At 35.4% G+C, this 24,288-nt stretch overlaps 1 protein-coding gene across 5 annotated transcripts in view; it reads right to left on the bottom strand.

Moving 5' to 3' along the window:
* Positions 1-24,288, bottom strand: part of LOC133281118 (ankyrin repeat and sterile alpha motif domain-containing protein 1B-like) — a 305,927-nt gene that overhangs the window by 183,261 nt on the left and 98,378 nt on the right. For 4 of the 5 annotated variants that reach the window (XR_009747384.1, XM_061476333.1, XM_061476329.1 and 1 more), the window contains 2 exons: positions 18,397-18,540; positions 189-354 (listed from right to left, as the gene is read on the bottom strand). Coding sequence is in view for 4 of the 5 variants with exons in the window: in XM_061476333.1 (XP_061332317.1) it covers positions 189-354; positions 18,397-18,540 (310 nt within the window). In the remaining variant the exon portion in view is untranslated. The remainder of the gene's footprint in view (positions 1-188; positions 355-18,396; positions 18,541-24,288) is intronic. The other variant, XM_061476330.1, reaches the window with a different exon arrangement.

Genomic DNA, 24,288 nt, shown 5'->3' with positions numbered 1-24,288 from the left:
GCTATTAATCCTTATTCTGATATTAAGCTCTTATGGAAGCTAATGGAAGACTATAATCACGCTGTGATAAGTAAACAGAGTGCTGTATTCTTAAGTACATAAACCTACACTTTCTATACATAATTGTATACCTTCCATAATATTACACTTACACCAAAGATTATGTAAAAAATTATGTGGTGATTTACCTGGTCTTGAGGAAGGAACTCTTGCTATTTCTAGGGAGCAAGGTTTTTTGGTCACTGCTATGTCTATTGAATCACAGAGATTGCTGTCATTTTCAGAGAGAACTGCATCCAGAGGCACAGAAGGTATTGCTTCTAATGCATAACCTCTCTTCTTTGAATAAGATTCCTGAAATGCAAAAATTTAAGTAGGTAAGAGAGATATTTCTCAGACAACACAAGAAAAGAACCAGGCTAGATAACTCTGACTAGCAGGGTTTAAAATCCAACAAATTAAACACAACATTTTGCTGAAATATAAATTGTAACAGACTAGAAGAATTAATTGCATGCTAGAAGATAACATTTCTTGTTTCTTTAAATTTTTGTGTAATATAATTCTTGTTTAGTTATAGAAATGTCTATATTCTTCAAACTTTGTATTTAGCAAAAACTCCAACATAACTGATCTTGCCATACCTGCTTTGCTGTGTTCTAATTTGGGGATTTTTCTTAATCAGAATTTGAATTATATCTCATGAAAGTGATAATTACATTAACCACTGCCATTACTTTGTCATATTACACATAAAAAAGCTAAAGTTATGCTATCTGCATTTTGATGGCAGAATCCCAGGTTGTGAATGAAGATGAAATACTGCTCTATATTTGAACTGAACAGCAATAATGGCACAAGGTCCCTTCGCAGTGATACATACAGTGAATTCCCATCATTAGCAAATGTTAAGGGAAGGAAAAACAGAATTGGATGGAAGATTTTCTGGTACACTAAACTGCCCAATCAAGCAGACTCTCTCTACTTTAGAACACAAATAAGAAGATACCATACAGTTTCACGAGAGTTTCTTGATGTGTGATCTATATTTTTTCAATCCCAGCAGAAAGCAGTTGAATAGGCAGAGACATATTTCTACATCTTTCTTACATTGGACATATGGATGCCTGGGAAAGTCAAACACTGCACTCAAATCAAATATGATATAATAAAAGGCAAAGGACCAGAAAGCACCCTGACATTTAGATATTATCATGGTCCTACTCAGAAAATGACTTAAGAACGTGATGACTAAAACAGGATGTGGAATAACAATTTCTTCAACAAGAATTGATATTACCTAAGGAAAAAGATGGCTGTAGGTAACAGTTCATTTTTTAGGTAAATTATTTATACTATTAGCAAATTATTACACTACCAGACCTTTGCAGTTTTTCCTGCTCATTGTATTGTGACCTGATTTTTATGACAGTTCATAATCTGGTGATAACACAAGGCCATTTGAAGGATAGGTTTGAGATGGCAGCAACAGGATATCCCCTTCAAAATTCTTCTTGATGAGTTCAGTAGAAAAATAATTTTAATCCTAGGCTAAACCACCACTGAATAAAGTACTTGCAAATGAATACAAGAAACAGTGAACAGGGAAAAACCAATACAAAATAAAAAGAATACAAACAAGCATTTGTAATGAAAAATGAGGATGTGCAAGCAAACAATACAAGGTCAGTAGTCAGTGTTCAAAACATATGCCTAAAAGAGGAATGCGATTGTGTGCCTACCTCTTTTACCCTTTTCTGGTTAATCTCTAGTCAAGGTATGAGGTCTCTGCATTAGCAATTTTGCTGCTACGTACTAGCAGTAACTAGTTTCAGCTAACGGACTCTAAAAACTTTACCAGGAATTGGAAAAGTTTCTAAGTGGGCTTGCTGCAGCTCCAAATACAACTTTTTAAACTTAAGCCATCTCATTCTTCAAATAAAGTTAATAAAAAAATTATTCCTGAAGCTCATATTCCATTAAAAAAAAAGCCCCAAGCTAAACAACAAAAACAAACAAACAAACCCAAAAAAGCCCACAAAACCAAAAACCATTTATTTTTTAAATCATGCAAATAGCATCTGAAGTCTTTTGACCATTCCTGTCAGCCCTCACCCTCAGCCTTCAGTGATCTGACAGGGATCTGATTTTCATGTAGCGTTCAAGGTGAGGGCTCATCAAGTATACATACTGACATAATGATGTTCCCGCTTTTGCACTCCTTTCCTAATTGCTCTTAACATTCAGTTTGATTTTCTGAATGTTATTAAACATTACAAGCAGATACCCCATCCCTGAAAGTGTTGAAGGCCAGGCTGGATGGGGCTTTCAGCAACCTGGTCTAGTGGGAGGTATCCCTGCCCATGTAGGGGGCATGGAATTAGGTGATCTTAAGGTCTGTTCCCATCCAAAGCATTCTGTGATTCTATGATTCTTAAATTAACATTATAAGAATCTAAATGTCAGGGAAGAAAAAATAAAAATGATGGGGTTACTGAGAAAATGGTTAGAATGTAAATTACTGACTGGTAAATTCTTCATCAATCTCTCACTAATAAAGCAAATATGAAAACAGTATGCCAAGCAGAACTTAAGTTAGAGACAAGAAGAATTGTTAATACATTAAAAAGTCTGGAATTCTACCAGTGAAGACAATAAGGCTTAATTAAAAGTGTATATGTAGCAAAAAGACAAACTTCTCATTGCTGGAGAAAAGCAATGTAAAGTATTCAGGTTGCTGCAGTATGTTCTCCATTTTGCAAGAACTGAGCATACTGTAGAATACTTTAAGCTCTAGAATAATTCAAGTTAGATGTTAGTAGGTAACTTAAAACTGTCTTAGAATATGTGGCATTAAGCAATGTGATTCTGTTTTTTTCTCAGATTAAAAGGTCTTCAGCACTCTTCTCAATAACAATTCTGTTGTTTCACCTCACCCACTTCAATAAAAAGTAATTCTACAGTAATCCTACATGTCCTAGATATTTTCATCTGCATAATAAAACATTCTAAAGAAATACTATTCCATTATAGTTGAATAACCTTTGGCCCTGAAATGAAAATGTGTTTTTTTTTTATTAGAGATTATTCAATTTCTGTAAATTATGTCCAAAAACTTGAAGATGACACATGTAACTGACCATGACTGTCAAGTCAGAGTTTGTTCTTATTTAAAATTGAACTTCATAAAAGTAATGTGCTGGGCTGCCAGGACATTAAAACAAGTATTTAAGCATTTTTGTGGAAAGGATAAAAATGCATACACAATAGAAGTGACAGAAAAAGACCAAGAGTGGGTGCGTCACTGGGAAAGCATTAGAGAACAGCTGTCCATACTGATAAAATATAAATTAGATTTTTGCCTTGTAGAAAGAAACAGCAATGTGAAATTGAATTTGCAGAGCACATGCCAGGGACACATTATGGCCCTTACTCAGAAATCTCCAGCCAGCTGGGTCCTCTGAGAATATGCTTGATGGTATAATACTTATGTGTAATCTGAGAATTAAACAGGACTAGACAAGAGAAAGGAGGGGAGGAGAAGATTGTGACTGTTGGTCAGTGGGAATGAATTTGCTTTAATATACCTATATGTCAATTGTAAATGGTTATATAAAAGTGTGGAACAATATTCCATAACATCAGTAAATCTTCAAAAACTACATGATGTTGAGTTAGGCCTTTTTTCCATGTTTCTGCTAAGCTTCCAGTTAAGCTTGCTTTTGCCTTCTTGCATTTCTTGTAAGGATCAGTCTGAATGAGGTATGGTCAAAGACTAAGATATAAGCAATATATACAAATCTGTATTTGTATGACCAAAGAATAAAATGATAGAACCTCAGTGGGCATCTAATCAGAACTGACATTCTGACAAGATAGAAACTGTATTTCACTGAAAAATTTTCATACTGTCCAGCTCCCTTCCTACAGAAATCTGATCAGCTGAAGTTTCGTTACTTCCCTGGAACATGGGACAACACATCAGAGTCAAGCATAACGTACTGTTACACCACATTCCTCACAGTGAAAATTCATGTAGTTATGTCATGTCCCACCGGGCAATTATTAATTTATATAACTTATAAATTCTAAATTTATGAACAGTTGACCTCCTGTAGTCTAGGATACTCACAGTTAAAAGCCATACTGTATCCTGTTATTTGAAAATTTACTAGATCTGGTTTTGATTGAGTCTCTTTTGATAAATGACTTCTTCATAATTAACACTAACTATCCTTACAATTTGTGTAAGATACCTAATAAGGATCACAAAGTTTAGAAGAAATAGTTATTTTAGCCTTAAGACATTTTTTTTAGAAACTATGGGGAACAAGAATGCCACTATGCATATTTATACTTTAAGACAGAAGTTAAGGACACTTGCTTAGAAAAAGAATTATTAGTGGGTATTTCAGTGGTCTTATATATCCAGATAATTCAGACTTTTAAAGAAAACTTTATGGCTATAATTACCTATTATGTGAAAACATGTATGAACAAGAAGTGGAAGTAAAATACCCAGGGGTTTTCTTCCGAATAATAAACTTTAAAGGAGAAACAGTCTCATAAATGTGGAAAGGAAGAATGCAATGTATTTGCCATCATTAGAAAATATCTTTTTCATTTATACAGAATACAGATTGAAGAACTGCTATTAAATTCTGGCATATCCCTTAAGATCCATCAGGGTATCATATATTCTCCCCTGACTTGCTGCATGCCAGAAGACCAGCATGAACTCAAGTAGCTCTTCTTTATTTATGGTGTGATAAATTCTGCTTAATTTTTCTTTAGAAGAGTATTATGATACTTCTGTTAATAAAACTTTGGGGAGTTATTGATCCCAAACACTCCATAAACCCATTTATCCCATTTACATCATAGAATTACAGAATTAAAAAAATAGTTTGTGTTGGAAGGCATCTTTAAAGATCATACAGCCCAAACCCCCTGTAACAAGGGGAGACATCTTCAACTAGATGAGGCTGCTCAGAGCCCTGTCTAACCTGACCTCAAATGTTTCCAAGTAAGGGGCATCTACCAACTCTTTGAGCAACATGTTCCAGTTTTTCACTACCCTCATTGTAAAAATTTTTTTCCTTCTATCTAGTCTGAATGTGTTTGCATCAAACATACTTCATGTTTGCAAACAGACTGATGTATAACACTGTAGGATTGGGACACTTTACACTGAAATATTAATGATAAATAACCAAAGGTTGCTGAGAGGAATCAAGAATTCAAGCAAGAAAGGAGTCCTGACCAGTGACCAAAGATAATTAGAACAGATTTTTGACATGCAGCAAGGTGGAGGGAAGAGTGCCTGAACCTGATGGGTACTGTGTGAATTTGTCACAATAATGTAGTCATCAATTGAAAGTATTTCCTATGTCATCATAATCCCAAAACACAATTAGATAACTGCCTCCCCACTGAAAGAAATCAGGAATATTACTATGACTTTTCAGCTAGTAATAACATTTTAATCTATTACTTACTTAACCAAAGTATAATTTTTATAGCATCATGTAATTAGAATAATTTTTCATGAGTCAAACTATGATAAATGTTCATTGTTATGACAGCTAGAAACAGTTGAATACGTAATTTGTCACAGAAAAGATAATAAGATTCATGATATATTACAGAATCTGGAAAATCCTCAATAATCTCATATATTAAGGAGGGCCCATGCAAACGTTTATTTTCATACAATATCTTCTAAGTAAGAGATAACTCATTGGAAAATGATAAGTTTGGACCAGAAGATGTCTCAGAAGGTGAATGAAGAGGCTCAGAAGAGTGTCAGGGTTTCAAGGATGCCAACTTCAAAGTTCAAAACATGAGGAAGGCATGCCTGGTATCAGAAGAAAGAAATGGCTTTCCACTTTCACAGAGACTGATAAATGCACATGTACTTTGTCAGGCTCTGGACTTCATTTAGTAATATCACAAAGATTTGAAGGTGGTTATGAAGGGCCATTTTACACAGTACCAGTTTGTTGCATAATCAGACCTCTTCACTAGAAAAAGGAAAGAAGGAAGAGAAAAAAAAAAGTCCATCTCTCATTTGTAAGAAAAGGTTCACAACAGTTTTACAGAAAGAGTGGTAGATCTGACTTACAGGGATCTGAGTAGTACGTGGCTAACAGCTGACAGATTCATTTTGAGCATCACAAAAAAAAATTTTTAGGTCACCATTAAACCACTTTCCCCTAAGCCAGTTAAAAAATATCTTACACTTTGGGTTGACCCTTTCGAATGTGGCTGAAAGCTAGTGGGAAATATGCACAGAAAAAGTGAATGAGGACTTATAGTTCTGCCTTTGGACCACAAGGTAGTGAACCATCCATTCTTCTCCCCAGCTGAAACACCCACAGGTTTGGTCCAGCTCTTAAACAAGTTTTGTCTCCTACTCTAGTAAAACCAACCAATCTTTGGTTTTCTAACAGAAGCAGAGAACACAAAGTAAAATTATCCCTCATACGAGCTAAAACCATACAAAATATAGATATTGATAAAACCTTAAGTGGAGTCAGTATTTACTAGACAGCAAATGCAGAAAGCAAAAACAAACCATAAAAAATAAAAACAAACAACATGTTATATTAAGCAGATACACTGAAATTTTATAGCTTCATACTTATCAATTACTGTGTCAGTAAATGAAAAATATATTGATTGCTGTGGATGGGAGAGAAGAATCAAATACACCTAAGTCAATGTGGAACCAAAACATGTCATTTATGTTAACAGCAGTTTTCACTATTAATATAAAACAGAAAAAAAACCTGTAACTGTAAACTGACTTGATCGGAGGCAGACAATATCACTAAATGAGACATTATGGAAGACATTTTCATTGAAAAGAAAGCTTTACCACTGGCATGTCAATTCATTACCTACTGTAAATAATATGTGCATTTTAGAAAATACTCTGTATCTGACCATGCTCTTGTTCTGAAGTCATGTACTTTCATGAATTTGCACAATAGAAACCAATTACTTGATGCTATATATAATGGCTTTAACAGAAGCTACAAATAGATATTTGCTATTTTGTGAAACAGAATCTCCCATGTTTAAAAGTTTCCTAGTTGATACTGAAGAAATAAAAATTTAACTATGTACGTAATATAAATATATAAAATAAATAGCATATGTATACATATAAAAAGTTACTATCACAACAGTGTAAGCCAAGACTCTTGTAAAAGCACTCCCTCCCACACATGCTTCCACATCGAAAAAGAAAAAACAAGAAAATATTCCAAAAATTAAAGTTATTAAGAGTCATATTATCAAAAATGAAAAACTTTTTTGTGAATCTTCTTTATCTGGTACACAACTGAACAGAAAATGAGATACAAAATCAACAGAAGAACCACATTTCAAAATTCTCTTTAAAAGGTCTCAGGATGCATGCAAATTTTGTAAAAGTTTAGTACTTCCTAATTAAATAAGACCAAATACCCTTTATCTACAGTAAGCACGGTATTTCAGAAGCATGAAAACTGAATCTAACAGTAAGATACAATCAGAGGAAAAGCAAATTCATCCTGTAAATTAGAATCAGTATTTAAAAAACTGTAAAATAAATTATTCCATTATAACAGGAGAAATATGCACAATAACTGTTGGCCAGCATTAATACAACGTTGTCCATACCTTCTGTGTTCATAAAGAACCTAGTAATTTCCTATTTCAAACCATAGTTGAGAACCATAGCTGTGAAGGGGACCCTATGAACTCTGCTGTTTCCTGATCAAAAATGTGCGAAAACCAACTAACATTCATAACATGGATATTTAGCTTTATGAATACAAAAAGTTCCATCATCCAGTGCTACCTTATCACACTGCAAAACTCAGCAGTTTTATGAGGACTAATTTGGCCATGTTCAATCAGCAAAGAGTAAAATATACAAATAATGCACCAGGAATTACCTAATTCACTGAAGGAAAAATATTCAGCTAATACACATGCTGCTTCCTTATGGCTCTTTAAATAAGAAACCCTACTGGTTTATGTCAAAGCTCTACTGCCTCAATTGTTACTATAATGATTTCTGTGGTAAAATAATCTACTTCTATGGTATGTTAATCTACTCAGCCTGAGTTATTGCATAATGGAAACTGAGAATGTGAAGATTATATGAAATGACATGACTAAGGATTATAAGAGAACCAATGTTACATTTTCAATGAAATCTGAACTTAGAAAATTTCCCATAAGTTTCACTGCAAGATTCCGGTTCCAGAAGAGCTATCACAGAATTATATGTCTATTTGGTCAGAATTCAGGAATCTTGCCCCATATTTGCAGTCACACTAGCTGTACGTAACAGTTTTACTACAGATATTCTCTCACGCTTTGTGACCTTCCTTCATACGCAAACAAACTACTATGTTAGTGTTTCACACAAAGATGGTAAAAAGTACACAAAACTCTTTGCTTACTGATTCTATTGCTCTAGGTTCTGATTGAACTAATTTCTTATATTTCAACAAATTAGTAACTCAACTTCAAAAAGGCAATGTAAATGCTTAAGCGTACATTCAAATAATTTGCAAAATCAAGGTCCTTTCATAATTTCACAATGAGGAAACAGAGTTCGTCAGTAAAAGAAATCTACTCATAAATCCTGTATGTCATGGAACCACCTAAAGCTAGACAACAGGAAACACTTGGCTGTAGTTCTTTCTGGATCGAAAATGAGATTCTAGCCACTTACAATCCAAAATGTGGAGTTTCTGCAGTTCTTCTTTGGTCATATAGTCCTGATAATAAATAAGTGTCCTTAGGACAAAGCTGTTAAGATAGCTATACTTAACAGGCAACTCCAAAATTTGTTCATGTGCTTCACAATAAAACACTATTACATTCAAACGAAACAAAACCAGACAGACTTAATCTGTCCATTTTGGAAGTGGGCAGAAAGGAGTGAAGGAAGGCTGCCTGCTTCGTCAGCTGTGTATCCCCTGTAAGTGCCCTGGTGTTTAATTCACAAAAGTTCAGCTCAAAAGCTAGATGTAGTCAAACACATCCCTCTACTTCAGATCTTGACACTGGCTGTCTTCCAGTGCCTTCCTGTTCAACATAGAAGAGCAGTCAATTGAATATCTTCAGAGCTGTCCTCACTTTCTCATTGACACAGGGAGCACAAGCACACAGATGGGTTTCTGAATGAACTTTCTGCTGTCAATATTTATTCATCATAATGCAAAACCAGTAACTATGCAAAACCAATTTGAATGAGACAGAATTTAGGCACCTGCCCATACAAAAACAGATTACAACAGTTTACTCAAAAAGCTTTATGTGTATATAGAACTTGAGTATCTGATAAACATAAAGGCTGATGAAGCTAGTGGTTTGCAAGTACTTAGACAATTAGGTAGGCTAAAATTCTGTCTGAGACCTACGGACTCAATTTTGCTAAATTCAAAATTAAGAGAATTAAATGTGACTTAACATTGCCTGAAGATTTTCTCTTCTTTTTACAGTATAAAATATTGTGAATCAGAAATTAGAAAGATATACAATTATAGCACCTTCAAAAATAATACAGTCAACTTAATACTGTCAATTTATTAATCTACCTTAATGTCTTTACACATATACCCTTTATGTTAAAAAAGTCTGAAAAATGCCTGGTGGACTGGTCTGGTTATAGGGAGAGACATTTATAACATGTTTTTTAAAAAGCTACCTACCTCTATTCCCTATGTTATTAGTAGTATTACTGTTATTTCTACTTATTGTAGCAAGATTTTATGGTTCAGGACTGCTTATTGCTTCTGGAAAGTGAATGGAGCATTTGCATTCGACAGCAATACATATGATTAATACTATTCTAGGTAGAAAAACATAAACCACGACATTCCTCATTTCCGAGTTGAACCGCCTTTCCGAGAGACCTGAAAGTAAAAAGGCGTATTTGACTAGAATTGGCAGATGACATTTTCCTATCAACAAACAAATCCAAAATGCCTTACTATGAAAACATGCAACAATGTTGTCTTACATATTTTCCCTTGATATCTCCAATATGGACTCTCCTTAACTTATTTCATTTTATTTAACCTCCAATTCATGAGTTCATCTTCATTTTGAACTATTAATACTGGAAAAATCATAACAATCAGTTTCAGATTTTAAGAAAGTCTTAGCCTTAGGCTGGGTTTGTATTTTTGTTAACAAATAAGTGTTTCCTGATAAAGTTCTGTATGTAGGGTAGCAAAACCAGAATTAAGCACATTAATGCCTATGTTTAAGTAGGCTTAAGTAATTTGTTGAATCAGGGTTTATCTCATTCTCGGACTCAGTGTAATGAGTACCGGTAATAAAAGTTTTCAGTAAAATACAGCAGTCAGACCCAAGGCATGCAATTTCTTTTGTACAGCAAGAGAGGATTCACAGTTGCAGAATACAGAGTTGCTCTGTTTTAAATGCCCAGTTAGCAGCCAGGTCATTTCTTCAGAAATGAAGTACATTCTGTCAAGTTACCAGCTTCTCAGTTGGTAGAGAAACTTCAGAGTTTCCACTGTTAGTTTGTCATGGTTCTCAAATACATTTCATTTGTACCACTATGAAAAAAACCAAACAAACCTGAAAAAAACAAACAAAACCCAAAGCAAACAAACAAACAAAACCACAAACAAGCAAAAAAATAGCAAAATGCCACAATACAACCCACCACAACCAGACAAAAAGTTGCTAGGCTTAGAAATGTCCCAACATGTCAAATGCCTTTAAACAGCCCTTCACAGAACTTCAGACTTACACAACCCCATGACTTAATGGCTAATCCATATAGTAAACCTACGCAGTAATCACAGCACCCAGATATCACCACACAACTGATCTCCTGCATTCAGATACCACGAATACCAGCTTTTTGGGCCATCAACTCTTTTCCTTCTGTTACTACCACTGAAACAACAAACACAAATTATCTATGATGACCTTCTCCCCACAAAATGAAGTACTGAAGAGTAAACCCAATTTTTCAGACTAACCAGGAACCTCTACATGTGTTCAAGTTTCCACATAATGCTTTAATTTTTCTGTTTTGAAGCAGCTGAAGTTCAAACATTGAATTTTTAATACAAACTTGAACATTTTTCTTGTATAAAATTATTTGCTATGCATTGTTGACATCCGTTTACTATGCAATTTAACTTGATTTTTTTTTTTTTCCGTTTTCCCATGATTCGTCAGGCAGTACTGAAATCAAAAGCATTTCCTGAAAGTGCGTCTTCTGGTTACCACTTAACTGCAAATGATAAAGCAGTAAAATGTAACATATTATTTAAGATCATATTTCCTATTTCATTTAGGAATGTGACAGTGTGCAACTCAAAATTAATTTCTACATGAATGTGAATACCTTTAATAGTAGTAAAGCCCATCATGGAAGTCAGCATGGCTATCAACGCTTCCTATGATTTCTGACATATATCAATAATTCCAGTATTGTTTGACACCTCTCTTCTTTCTCTGTTTCATCCCACTTAATGCTGTTGTTTCCTAATCACACCAAGAGATAACACAGACCAGTGGCAGCCAGATTTACACAGCACTAGGCAGGGACAACCATACTTTTGCAAACTGATTTACAAACTGATGAAAATGGAGTCAGTCTTAAACTTTTAAAGAAATTAGCTGTTCTGAGTTCACATATCTAAAATTTTATAGAGAACTATAGAACGAAGATGTTTATATGAAAGAGATCTCTAGAAGTCATCTTATCCAAGCTTTCAGTCATAGCAGAACTATATTAACTACCAGGTTTCTCTGAGCCTTGTCCAGTCAATTCTGAAAACACCCAAGGATAAAAAGATTAAAACATCTCATTACATTACATACCTGTGTAGCAGTGTCTAGATGGTACAACTAGTGAAGTAAAAATTCATTTGCCACAAGACATCTGGCAACTGGAAATTTACAATGGAAATTAAGAAGCTACATACTATTAGCAAGAACAAAAAGCTCAGCGTCAACACCATCAGAAAATGTAGCAAAACACTAAAATTTGCCACATTTTTTTTCAATATACTTATTCGCCATCACTGGTCAGCAGGGTATAATCATCACCTGCTGACTCTTTCTTGGCACAATACATATTGCACTTTGCAGTAGCTGCTTCAGTGTGTGGGTGGTGTGTTCCTGAGATTATCAACAGAACTCCAGCTTAATGCAGAAAAGACAACACTGCAAATCAAGAGCTAACAGATATATTTTAACAGAAATATAAGGGTAATACAGGTCTCCATGTCAACCCCATTTAAGTAAAATCATCATTTAATCCACTAACCTAAAATGAGGGAAAAATAATAAAATTTTTCTATGTTAGAAACTATAGGAAAATACTACAGATAATGTAACAATTTTACTCTGGCTATTCATCTTCGAGGTATACTGTATGCCAATTTTCCTAGCTGAAAGTGGTCTTTCCTGGAAAATAATTTTGTCTCTACCATGTCTGTATCACTTATCAAATAAATACTTTACCAAACAAAATGCCAGTTTTTCCCCTCCTGTAATATATAAATTAGATGATGCCGCAAGGCTCTCTATTTCTAATTCTGGTGAACTTCAACACCAAATAGGTCAGGCTTTGCCTAGGAAGGTTGGACCAGATGATCTTCAAAGTCCCTTCCAATCTGGTAATTCTGTGATTATATGAAGCAACAGCAACCAAATCCGTTTCATTACCAATCTAATTTGAAACGTACTTCCTTTCAATGCTCCGAAACGTAAATTTGTCAATGAAGTGATGGATGACACCATTTTTTGGGTCCAAGTTGTTAAAATACTTCAGCTAATGGTGTTTAGTTAAAAATACACTCTTTGTTTTTCTGTTTGTTTGTTTTGTTGTTCTTTTAATTGAAAAGCAAAGAAGAAATATTCTCTCTTTTATACTCCCTCCTCTGCACCTCAGCAGTTCAAAAAAATCACTAAAACACTTGAACTAAGCTTAATGTCTGAGAAAATTTTTAGAGAGAACTGAGAAAAGGAGGAGTTCAAACTGGAAGAATATGTTAAAATGAAAACAAATAATGCCCAATAAATTTCTCAATATTAAAATTGCCCAGAAAGAGACAACAAGGAGTCATGCTGCCTCTCTCCAGAGAGTATCATTACAGAGATTTTTTTTAAAAACAGACTTGATCTCTACACAAAAACTGAGTTAGCTCCTTACTCAATTTCCACATTCATCTCTCATGTATCCAGAACCATCTTTGTAATTGTAAATATAATTGCAACATAATAATTTTCAGTGCCAGGCTTTCTATAATGTAATCTTAACCCACTTCCACAATACAAACACAATATGAAATTCCTTTTAAAAATTATATAAAAGAAGTACAGACATCTTCTGGAAGCCAGACATGAAATATATAACCGTGTTAACTGATGCATCAAACTCCAAACTAAATATTGCTATCACAATATTGCTATACTGATAAATAAACAATATTATATACAATTTATCTCCTAAAAATGTAGTCAGGAGTCTCCTTTCTCTTCCCTCCCTATAAATAAAAGACATTTTGGGGGAAAATTCTCTTCCACAGGAGAACTGGTAAGAAAATTGCTAGAGTTCCTACCTCTAGGAGTCCTGGGGTTGTATGAGCTGTTTATGAGTTTAAAAAATAAATTTGAAGGTCTTCCAGAAGTTCATTGCTTCTAAAAAGATGAAACTCTGACATTAAGCTAGAAACATAGTGCTTCTTTAAATATTTAAATAAACTTTCCATATCTATTTTTTTGTTAACAGCCATGCTTCCTCACAAATGGCAACATGAAGGCTTTTAAATCAAAATTCAGTTTTTTCCATAGCAATTCCACTGTTCTCTTTACAGATACTACTTTCATTTTGTAATAGACAAATGCGGTATTTCTGGTTGGCTGTCATGTCAAACATAGGGAATCACTGTCAGGATTTTTAAGTTATACATATAAGACTTAATTCTAGAGACAGCGCATTGAAGCTGATCCAGCAGCTTCCTAAATGGGACATAGCTAAACCTACCTTATCTCAGAATTACTCTGTATCACAATTAGGAAAATATGCAGACACAACTGTCAAGATTAAGGTGCACAGACTGCTTGCTTTAAACTGATAATATTGCTATGATCACACAGGACTCTGCACCACCCATCTTTCTGACATTGCAGACAGCCCTGTATTTATCTCTGCATGTCAGGCCCTGTTTGCCCCTTAGCAGATATATTCAAAAGCACACTCTTCATGAAAAAGAAAATGGAATGAAAGCTACAGTTTCATATATTCGGAGTATGCTTCTTTATTCCAAAGAAAATGTTAGTACGTATGTATGTATGTGGGTACTGATAAACTTTGTAAAATAAGTATTTTATGAACTGAGTAGTAAATTGACCTACACTACAGCATAGAAGATTAAGACCAAGAAACAATTCCATTACTGGCACATAAGAGTGCTCTACACTTACCATATTCCTTACCCCTTCCTTATCTTGTGCACATTAACCATTCGATAAAGGAAACAAAGGCCATTGCCAAGCTGGTCTTTGTTCAAGCTTCTTCCTACTACTTTACCAAAACCTATGTTCAGGTAAACTAGGAGAGAGAGGAGCTATTCCTTGTTCAATCTTCTAAGTTGCTGCCAAAAGGAGACTTTATGGGAAAAATGGCTAGAGTATTCTGGTACCTTTACCTCCAGACCTGAGCTGCTTAATGCTTATTTCACATTTAAATATAACAAGATTGCAGAGGTTAAAGTTCTGCTCAGTTGAAGAGCCAAGAGTAGACCAACACGCACAGCACTCTTCATAGTTCAGGCCCTACTGTTACCAGTATCGTCCCTGTACTTTGGTACCACATAGCTAGAGTGATATAAGATGCAAATTATGGGTTTTTATAAATCCTATCTGCTCTTGCAGCAGCATTGGGAATCTTCAGGAGTAGAACCCCTGCTAGAATACTGACTTTACAAATGTCAGCCAAGGCATGAATCTATAAATGCAGATGAAACAAGTTCACATATATGGAAAAGCTGTACATGAGGTGCATGCAAAGCAATCAAGTACATCAGTAGAGTGTTCCTTCTTGGTCTTGCTCTTTCACACAATAACAGCTTAAGTAACAATCACATTCAATTCAGCTTCCATTTTATGTATTTTATCACTTTTATCAGTATCTGTCACAGAGCTACATGCACCAATAGGTCATACTGTCTCTGAACAGTCGCAGCTGGGGCCCTTACTCACACTTGTGCCCATGGGCCCAGCAGCCCAATTTCAGCTCAGACCTGAGCCCTCAGTTCCTGCTGAGACAATCTGCAGTAGTGCCCATCTCTAACTGCACCTCATCTGTGCCTGTGCCTGGCCAACAGCCTCAGTGATCTGGACCCTGAGTTGCAGACTGACTTCCCACCTTCACTGCAGACCTGCCTCACCACTATGGATATCCTGGAAGGCTGCTGTAAGGTCTCCCCGAAGTCTTCTCTTCTCCAGGCTGAACAAGCCCAACTCTCTCAGCTTGTCTTCACAGGAGAGGTACTCCAGCCCTTGGGTCATCTTTGTGGCCCTTCTCTGGACTCACTCAAGCAGATCCATGTCCCTCTCCTTTGTGACCCCAGAGCTGGAAGTAGTGTGGGGTCTCACAAGAGTGGAGGGGCAGGATCACACTCCTCTCGAGTAGCTCAGCATATGGTTAGCTTTCTGGGCTTTGAGCACACACTGCCAGGTGGATGAAGTTGGCTGCTAGCTCCATTCTGATGAAGAATTAGGCACTTTATAAAACCCCAAAATTCTTACGAGACATGAAGATTTTCCATCAAGCTCTTCCAGGTCTTCAACAAATATGAGATAATGAAAAAGAGTTGTTTATTCTGTGAATACCTGTATTACTGCTATGTTAGATTTTAAATGATATCTACTGTATAATTTGCACAGAACTTTCTATAACAACCCTTTCCAAATCACTTCCCAGCACAGTACAGACAGAAAAGACATACTGCATGTCAGAATAACCTTCAGCCAAGCCTTTTCCCATAACTGCAATAAAGAAATCAAGTTCATCAAGGAGATAATCACCCTTTTCTTTAGCATGTTGAAAACTGTTAGGTCATTAGGTCACAGATGGCCACTCTCATAATCTCACCTAAAATTCACTTTCAGTTCACCATTGTACCTCTGACTGTGTATATAAACCAAGAATCACTGTTTGTTCTTCTTTGATGTGTAAACACAGTATATTTATATAATTGTAAAATCTATTTTTAACTACAAGAGATTGGAAAAATTAACTTGTCATTTGCATATTTGATAGACCATTTTCTCTATTTCAGGATCTTTAGTAAAGTATGGATTTTAAGACATGATGTTATGTAGCCTTATCTTATTGTTTCTTCATGATAAACTCTGCATTTTCTTGTATGTTACTGGACTGACATAAGTATTAAAACCACGTTTTTGTTAGTTTACCTAAAACATGCTGTTGCAGATTATATCTATCACAATTTGTTAAACGAATTCAAGATATTGGTCTTAATCTAAAATTGAAATAAATACTTTGTGTTCTCAATCCCTTAGAACAAGATGTTCTCTTCTGCATTTCAAAGTGAATGTGAAAGATCCAACAGATTAGCTAACAGCTTGAAAGACTGCATACAGGGATGGCAACACTTTATAAAGTGAATTCACTGGTTTGTAATTTGGAGATTTTTCACTACATAATTTTTTTTCCTTTCTTCCATAAAAAGAAAATCAAACTACCTCTGTGTTCAATTTTTTATGGAGAAACAATCTAGAAAAGCGTTCTGCCATTTCATGAATGAACACCGAATAAATACATTCTTTTTTTTATCCATAATTAAAAATCATATTAGTTCTCAGAGAGAGAAAGATGAGATATTGGGAGGCTGAGTTTAAGACTTAAGCACAATGAATAAAACTTATTCAGAAGTCACTATCTTAAAACTTACATCACTTTTTATAAAAAGGAGATATCAACTAACCAAGCTAACTTCATTGTATTTTTCAATTTTATAACAGACTTTACAAATCTTTTATATATTAAAAAGAAGTAAGGATAACAAAAATTATTTTTTTCTAAATTAGGCAGTCACTCCAAAATGACATGTGTGGTCATCATAGGAAAATTTAACAATAATTAAACCATAGGAGACAGATATTTAAATAAGCTACATTTAACAAATATTTTTTGAAACAAATTCTTAAAAATGAGGAATTAGTAACTATGTCACTCCTATTATATATCAGGATAATTCTGATGGCTCTGCATCTTGCCAAATGTCTAAAATGATAGATAGTATGAAGTAGAAAACAACTACAGAAAGGGGAATGGAATATAAAAGCTCCTTATAAGAAGACAGGGCAGTGCTCATTGTTATTCAAGCACATTAGTTGCCATATCCTGTTTCCACTGACTGCACTGGAAGCTTTAGCATTGACTTCAAACAGGTGCAAGTCTCATGAGACTAAAGGGAATAAAACGTACAGTCACAGTATGAAAGCAACAGTGTATAAAGTGTGGTGAGACAGGATATGTAATTCCAATCTGGTACACAAGAATCCGACAAAGCTATTTACATGCAGTGCCAAGTAAGGATGCAACTGAAAAACCAGGCATTTCTAAACACAAATTTGGCTGGCCTCCATTCAATGCTACAAGAAAAGCGCAGGAAAGATGTTACAGAAATGAGAATGCTAAACTATAGTAAGGGGACAGAACAAGGGAGACCCAGAAGCAGTAATAAGCATCATCCTGTTCTGTAGCAACTTGTTCAGGACACAGCTGTTGGCATGCCTTGGTGGATACTGCAGATTGGTCTGCTCTGAGAATTGTTGGGACTTAGACCCAAGTACATTACCCATTTTTATTTATTCTCCTCTGTGTTATTATGAGCATTTGAAAATGTTTGAAGACTTTTTTTAGCTTACATAATCTTAAAGAATTTTTAGGTTATATTCTTACATCAGCCGAGTTGTGCATGGTGTCCTCAGTTAATTCTATAAAGAAAGTAGCTGAGATGTCATCACATGAATTAGAAGCTGATCAAAAATAGAATATATATCCCAAATGAAACTGACTTCAAAATTTCTTTCCGGACAGAATGAGAAAATAAAGCTCTGCAACACAAAAACTGTTGAAAATGGGGGTAATAAACTGCAAACTATCTTGTTCTTAAACTTACCTGGATGAGTATTACAGCAGGATGACTGAACCCCAACATTTAATTTTAAAAACAGATTTTGATGTTTAAATGAAGACTGACAATAACAATTTTGAAGGGAATAAAGCAAAACTAGAAAGGACTGTAAGACAGAATTAACAGTTCTTCTACAGTTAATAAGTTTTATGATGGAAAGGTAAACATATACCTGTGCAAGCATGGGGAATCCGAGGTTCCTGCATCCATTACAAGGTGTCAATGCCTCCCATATACCTGAAGGGCCACAAGTATTTTCACCTGCATCATCATCTTCTTCCTCTCTTGGTGATAAACGTGTTGAAGGCAGCCTCTGCTTAAAGCAACAATACTTTCAAATCAAACATAGAGATATACTCAATGAAATATTCTACTTAAAAGAACTTAAAAGATTCCCATTTATAATTTCCAAAAGTTAAACTACTATTTTAATGCAAAGTAACTACTCAGCTGATAATCTGCTGTATGAAAATCACACTTTCTAAGGAAAATATTTATATTGATGTATCTGCAATTATACTTTAAATAGAAGTGAACACAATAATATACATTAAAATTATATATTTTTATTATCAATTATTGTCTATTTCTACTCCATTTTACTATAAAATTTGCTTTAACATCATGAAGCTTAGGATATACCACAGAGAATAAAAACTAACATTTAAAAAAATAAATACTACCCCCAAATAGGAAATCATATAAGCTAAAGGGATCTTGCTTCAATACTCATCTCCTGTGTTCAGAAAAGTACAACTGTATTACATTTGCTTGGATCACTCCACAGGTTTTCAGGGAAAAAAGATCAATTCAATCAAATTATGAGGTTTGCATTTTTATTTTAAATTTATCAGTAATAAATGTGTTAGCTTGTTTTGTAAGCAAAACTTTTATTTAAAATTGACCTGCCTTATTTTGTTTCATTGGATAGAAGGGATGAAACGTACTGAGAAAAGTCATTCAGTTGCCAGCATTAAGGCTTCCATATTGTTCTCAGTGATAAGGGAATGTCAGAATGCTGGTTTTCACTTAAAAGAGTATACTAATTTTCTATGACAGCCAAACATATGAAGAGTGAACAGTTCCCATTTATTTATGTTATTTTCTATACAGGATAGCGCACCTCAACTGAATGAACTGCAGTGACAACTTCTATTGATTTCAGGGAAAAGATGAGGAAAGTTAAGCCAGTAATGAGTGATTATTGAAAATCTGGTTTAAAAAAAAAAAAAGTAACAACAACAACAATAAAAAAGAGTAAATATTACTCATACCTTAATTTTTTTGTCCATATTTATATCAGAATATGCAATACTTGTTCTAGCCTGCTTGACATTTGTTTGTGCAGCCTACCTGATATTCAGATACTAAATGCTGTCTTTAGGAATGCTTGTCTTAATCTTTCAGAAGTGGCTGGATTTTTGATTGACCAATGTAATGTTGTTGAGGCTGACCACGTCTATTAACCTGGTGTTAAACATTAGATCTAAAGTACTGCTATGAGGCTCATATAAAAATAATACAAAAACCTCCAAACAGTTAACTGCATACTATTTTAGCCAACAAAATAAAGAAAAGCAAGGAGTTGGCTCTAAGAAAAGGAAAGCAGAAATGAAGAAGTATGGGGAGAGAAAGAAGCACAGAAACAGCAGTTCTAAACATGAACACAAGCTAATGGAAGCTGTAAGAGAAGCAAAGACATCGCACGGACTGGCACTAACTCAAACTTAGTAACACCTGAGTATCATTTAACCTTTGACTCTTGTGCTAACTTCTTCTACACAGATGTGGCTGGTACACCATTAATTTAAGCAGAAAAAAATATTTCTAAACTCTATTTCAGCTCACTCACCAAAGATGAGAAGCACAATATATCTATTTCCACTAGTTAGAAAATGGTTGATCCCTTGTTGCAGACTATATAAATCTAGCCACATCTTCTAAAGCTAGGCGGATTTATTTACTTTTTATTGTAAAAGTCAATTTCTAAAACATTCTTAGCATGATATTTCATGAGGTTATTTTGACAGTCAAGTGGTACCACAGAATGTGTTGCCATAGCAACCAATATTCTTATACAGATTATTAAAAGGATTGGGTTAAGTCTGCAGAGGTGGGCCATGAAAGGCTATTACTGCTATACATTTGCATAGACAAAGAAAACAGACTACAGGTCTTTCCCTTCTATTTATGATGCCATCTTCTATGGTGGTTGCCCTATGTTTATATTTTAAATGTCAGAATTGTTGTACCAGAGAATAAAGTGTTCCTTGGCCCCGGAGCAAAAAGCAAAGAACTGCAGCAATGCTAAGTAAAGCAATGCTAGGAAAGCAGGTAATACATATTAGCAGTGACCTTAACAAGCCAGTGTAAGTGAATGAAGACAAAAGTCACAGAAAAATGTCAATGCATGCTCTAAAGGTAAAAAAAAAATATGCACACATAACATCAAAGAGAATTTTTCAACACAACTAAAGGAACATGAATAATGAAATTCAATATATTTGTATCATTCAAGGGAGAACATAGGAGTATTTAGTCATTACAGGAATAGAGTACAGAAAAATTATACCAATAGAAAAAATGTAGAAGCAGAATAAGAGCTGTATTTTTTCCATTAGATATATTTTATATAAATAGCCTAAGAAAGAGTGGGGATAACAGGAATTTAAATTACTGTCAATATGAATGAGAAGAAAGAGGAAATATTATATAGTCAGATCTCCTGATCATTCTAAAAAGGACCAATCAGAGTTCATTAGACACAATCCTGGAATAAATCGACCAGTACTCTTACACAACTAGACAACCCAGGTATGAGTAACATAAAACTGGCTAATTTACAGACTACTGCAGACTAGGGTTGGCTCTTTTTATACTGCACAACTGAGTTCTGTCTTGCCCAGATTTCTGCTACTGATAAAGCACTAAAAAGGAAGCATTATGAGAAATGTGTATGAAGGGTCAAGAAACAGTTACTGCTATAACCTTTCTCACCTATCCCTGCTGCCAGAAACCCAGGTCTTCCTAGACCACAGGTGCAAAGGGAGACGTGAGAGCTGTTGCAGGGAAAGAGAGCTGCATTTGCAAAGAGGAGGAAAGGAGTAAACAGCTGCATGGGAGAAAGGGGCGTCAGAAGTCTCCCAGGTGGGATAGACTGGGTTTGCATACCTGGCACAGAGGGAAGCACCTGGAGGAGACAGGTGAGATCAGAAAGATCTTCAACCAACCCACAGATCTCAGGCTTTTATATAAGTCCTTAGAACTCCCAACCCAGGCCACCCTGCCTCCTGCTCTTCTCTCCCAGCCTTCATTCCTTTACCAGAACTCCCTTATTTTCTGTTCTGTTGTATAATTTAATTTTGCCTCCTTAGAGATCCTTTGGACATGAAAATCTAATTCTGTGTATGCTGCTGGGAAGCCTTGAAATAGCCCTGTAGGGAGGTTTAGAGAAGCCAAAGTTATTTATGCCCACGTCTCAGAGAAAAAAAAACAAAAACCATAAAAAGAGAGGAAGAGATTTCTGTCACCTATAGGAAAATAGACACAATTGAGAACCTGTTTTGATGCAAAAAAGAAAATGTAAATGCAGTTAAAAAATGCCACTTAGATCATAGTTGCTCAATTAATTGAATTTGATGTTATGAAACTGTGAAATCAATATAAACTGTAATACCAAGCTTTAAAAACGACAACTCTGGCTGTGCTAGAAGAGACATGAGTATAAGCATTATATTCCCTCAAACAAAACAGACAGAAAACCTTAAAAGATAAATAGATATGACCTTTAAGAGTGAAAAATTGGTAGGGAAACCACAAGACACTGAAACAATAAAAGATTTAGTAAGAGTCCTGGGTTTGTTACCTGAACACTCAAGAAACTCAGTTAAGTATTAAAAATTGTTTACAGCAGTAAGATACTAACAATATCATTTCTCTATGTATAAAAATAAGAGTGTAATGACATAGCAATAAGGGAGTAGTAAGATCTATCACAAGGATACTGGATCATTAAAATTAGCAGCAAGTTTTCCTCAGACTTTACTGGGCCTGACACATCACCTCCGATTTTCATACCTAATGAGCATTTAGACTGTGTCCTTGAAATTTAGTTACGGAAGTATTCCTCTTCATGTCTCCATCTAAAAGGCAAAATTCGCCCAGTAGGGTACTTTATACTGAAGGATACTTTATTCTTTAAACAGGCTATTTGTTCTCCCAGAATATGTAGGTGCCTCAGATTGACTATCATAATAACTTGACATCTCTCTCCTGATCTAAGAGAACAAGCCAATATTTAGCAAGAGGGAATGACAAGTACTGCCAAAAAATAAAAAGCAGAGAAAATCTGTTTCTTCTTAAAAGTCAATAGGAAGAGAGACCACTTTTAATTTCACAGCTCAAGAAACTTTAGGCCATGTATAAAACACATATAAAGCCTTGACCTTCCTTTTTACACATGCCAGTGATTTCCTGACTACCATATTATCTAGACAAATTTTGTCTATTAATACAGTAAGCAATACAAAACATCTTATTTCCTTTTATACCCTCCTTCCCCTGTTTTTCAATGAATACTGGTCTGGTTTCTGCCTTGACATTCATAAGCAGCCATTGCTAGGCAAAATATGATTTGATTCCCTCATTTCAGGATACAGAGGAGACTTTCCTATAGTAGTCCAATGAAATCTAAAACCAAACATCAAAATCATAGAATCATAGAAATTTCAAAAGAAAATCTTTCTTTACTTCTTGTATCTCTGTTTTTTCATATTCACCATCCATTTGCAGGAGTATTGCAAATACCCTTACAGGCAGTATCCACTACAGCAAAAGCGCAATAGCCACACAGCACTAGCAAAACCATTCAAGATATAAAGTAATAGGACCTTTTCTATTTGTTATTGCATGATAGTTCTGGACACTAATGTTAACTTTGCATTTATCTTGCAGCATATCACATATTAAGAAAAATCAGTTTTTTGAAACTGAGGCGCAAAGACAAAACCCAGAAAACAAATCTCATGTCTCTGGAAGGTAGAAAGGAAGACGTGATAAACTAAATTCTACCACTCAGTCTGGGACAATGAAGCCTGTAGGAGGCTTCTTCTGAAGAAATAATTTGTCAGACATAGGACCATGCAAATATTTCATACGATTCTAACCCACTGGACTTTAGAGGCCCCTCTACCTTTCCTTTGGTCCAAAAGGCCTGTAATTATGTCGTGAAATACAAGTGAAAAGGCAAATACAGTTCTATTGTCTAACCTTCTATTTTTTCTTAATACTAAGAACTCATAGAGAGGGAAACTGTTCCTCAAGAGCCTCTATAAATTCGGCTGAGCGGCTTGCTCTATGCCGCGGCTGTTACCAGCTGTGGCAGCCCGGGCCGGCAGATGAAGGACAGTGCTCCTGTGCGCTCAGTGCTCCCCCTGCTGCTTCTCGGGCTGCTCCCTTGGGGAAATCCCTGAGGGATGAGCAACAGGCATGAAATGTAACACCGTCAGCTATTATTTTTTATCACAGCAGGATCCCTACATTAACCGAAGGTACCCTCCTTGGATTCAGTAAGAAACCTGACAAAGAGAAGCCTCATTTACAAGATACATGCTGTGTCTTACAGGCAGACAACAGTGAGACGTTTTAGCGGCCTGGGAACACCTTTCCCACATCCCCCAAGGCAGCCTTCTCTCTGCTCGAGTTTGTTTTGGGTGGCTTTTTCTGCCGTTTCACATCCTCATTACCTTGTCCTTCACCTTACACTGCATGACTGCAGCCATTCTTTCAGAAATAGGTTCCTAGCTTACATTTCTGTCATCATTTTATTTGCCACGAATCTGGTTAGATTTTGAATGCACCTCCTGTATTCAGCAAGGGAATACCAAGAGAAAAAGGATGGTCTTTCATCTAAAGCAGCAGTTGGAGAAGTGTACTCTGTACCTGCCTCTGCCATAATCCCTGTGGGATGCCTTAAGCTTCTCCGATATGGTCACTAAGAAGTTTGTGCTCTTTATTTGCTGGATACATTGAAATTGTAAAGGCAAGTTTGCAGAAGTACCAGGCT

The sequence above is a fragment of the Pezoporus flaviventris genome, unplaced genomic scaffold, assembly GCF_033815535.1.
Source record: "Pezoporus flaviventris isolate CSIRO_AGI_PZ_B2104156 unplaced genomic scaffold, CSIRO_AGI_Pfla_v1 ptg000096l, whole genome shotgun sequence".
In the NCBI taxonomy this organism is placed as follows: Eukaryota; Metazoa; Chordata; class Aves; order Psittaciformes; family Psittacidae; genus Pezoporus; species Pezoporus flaviventris.
This window is presented reverse-complemented; position numbering and strand designations above follow the sequence as displayed.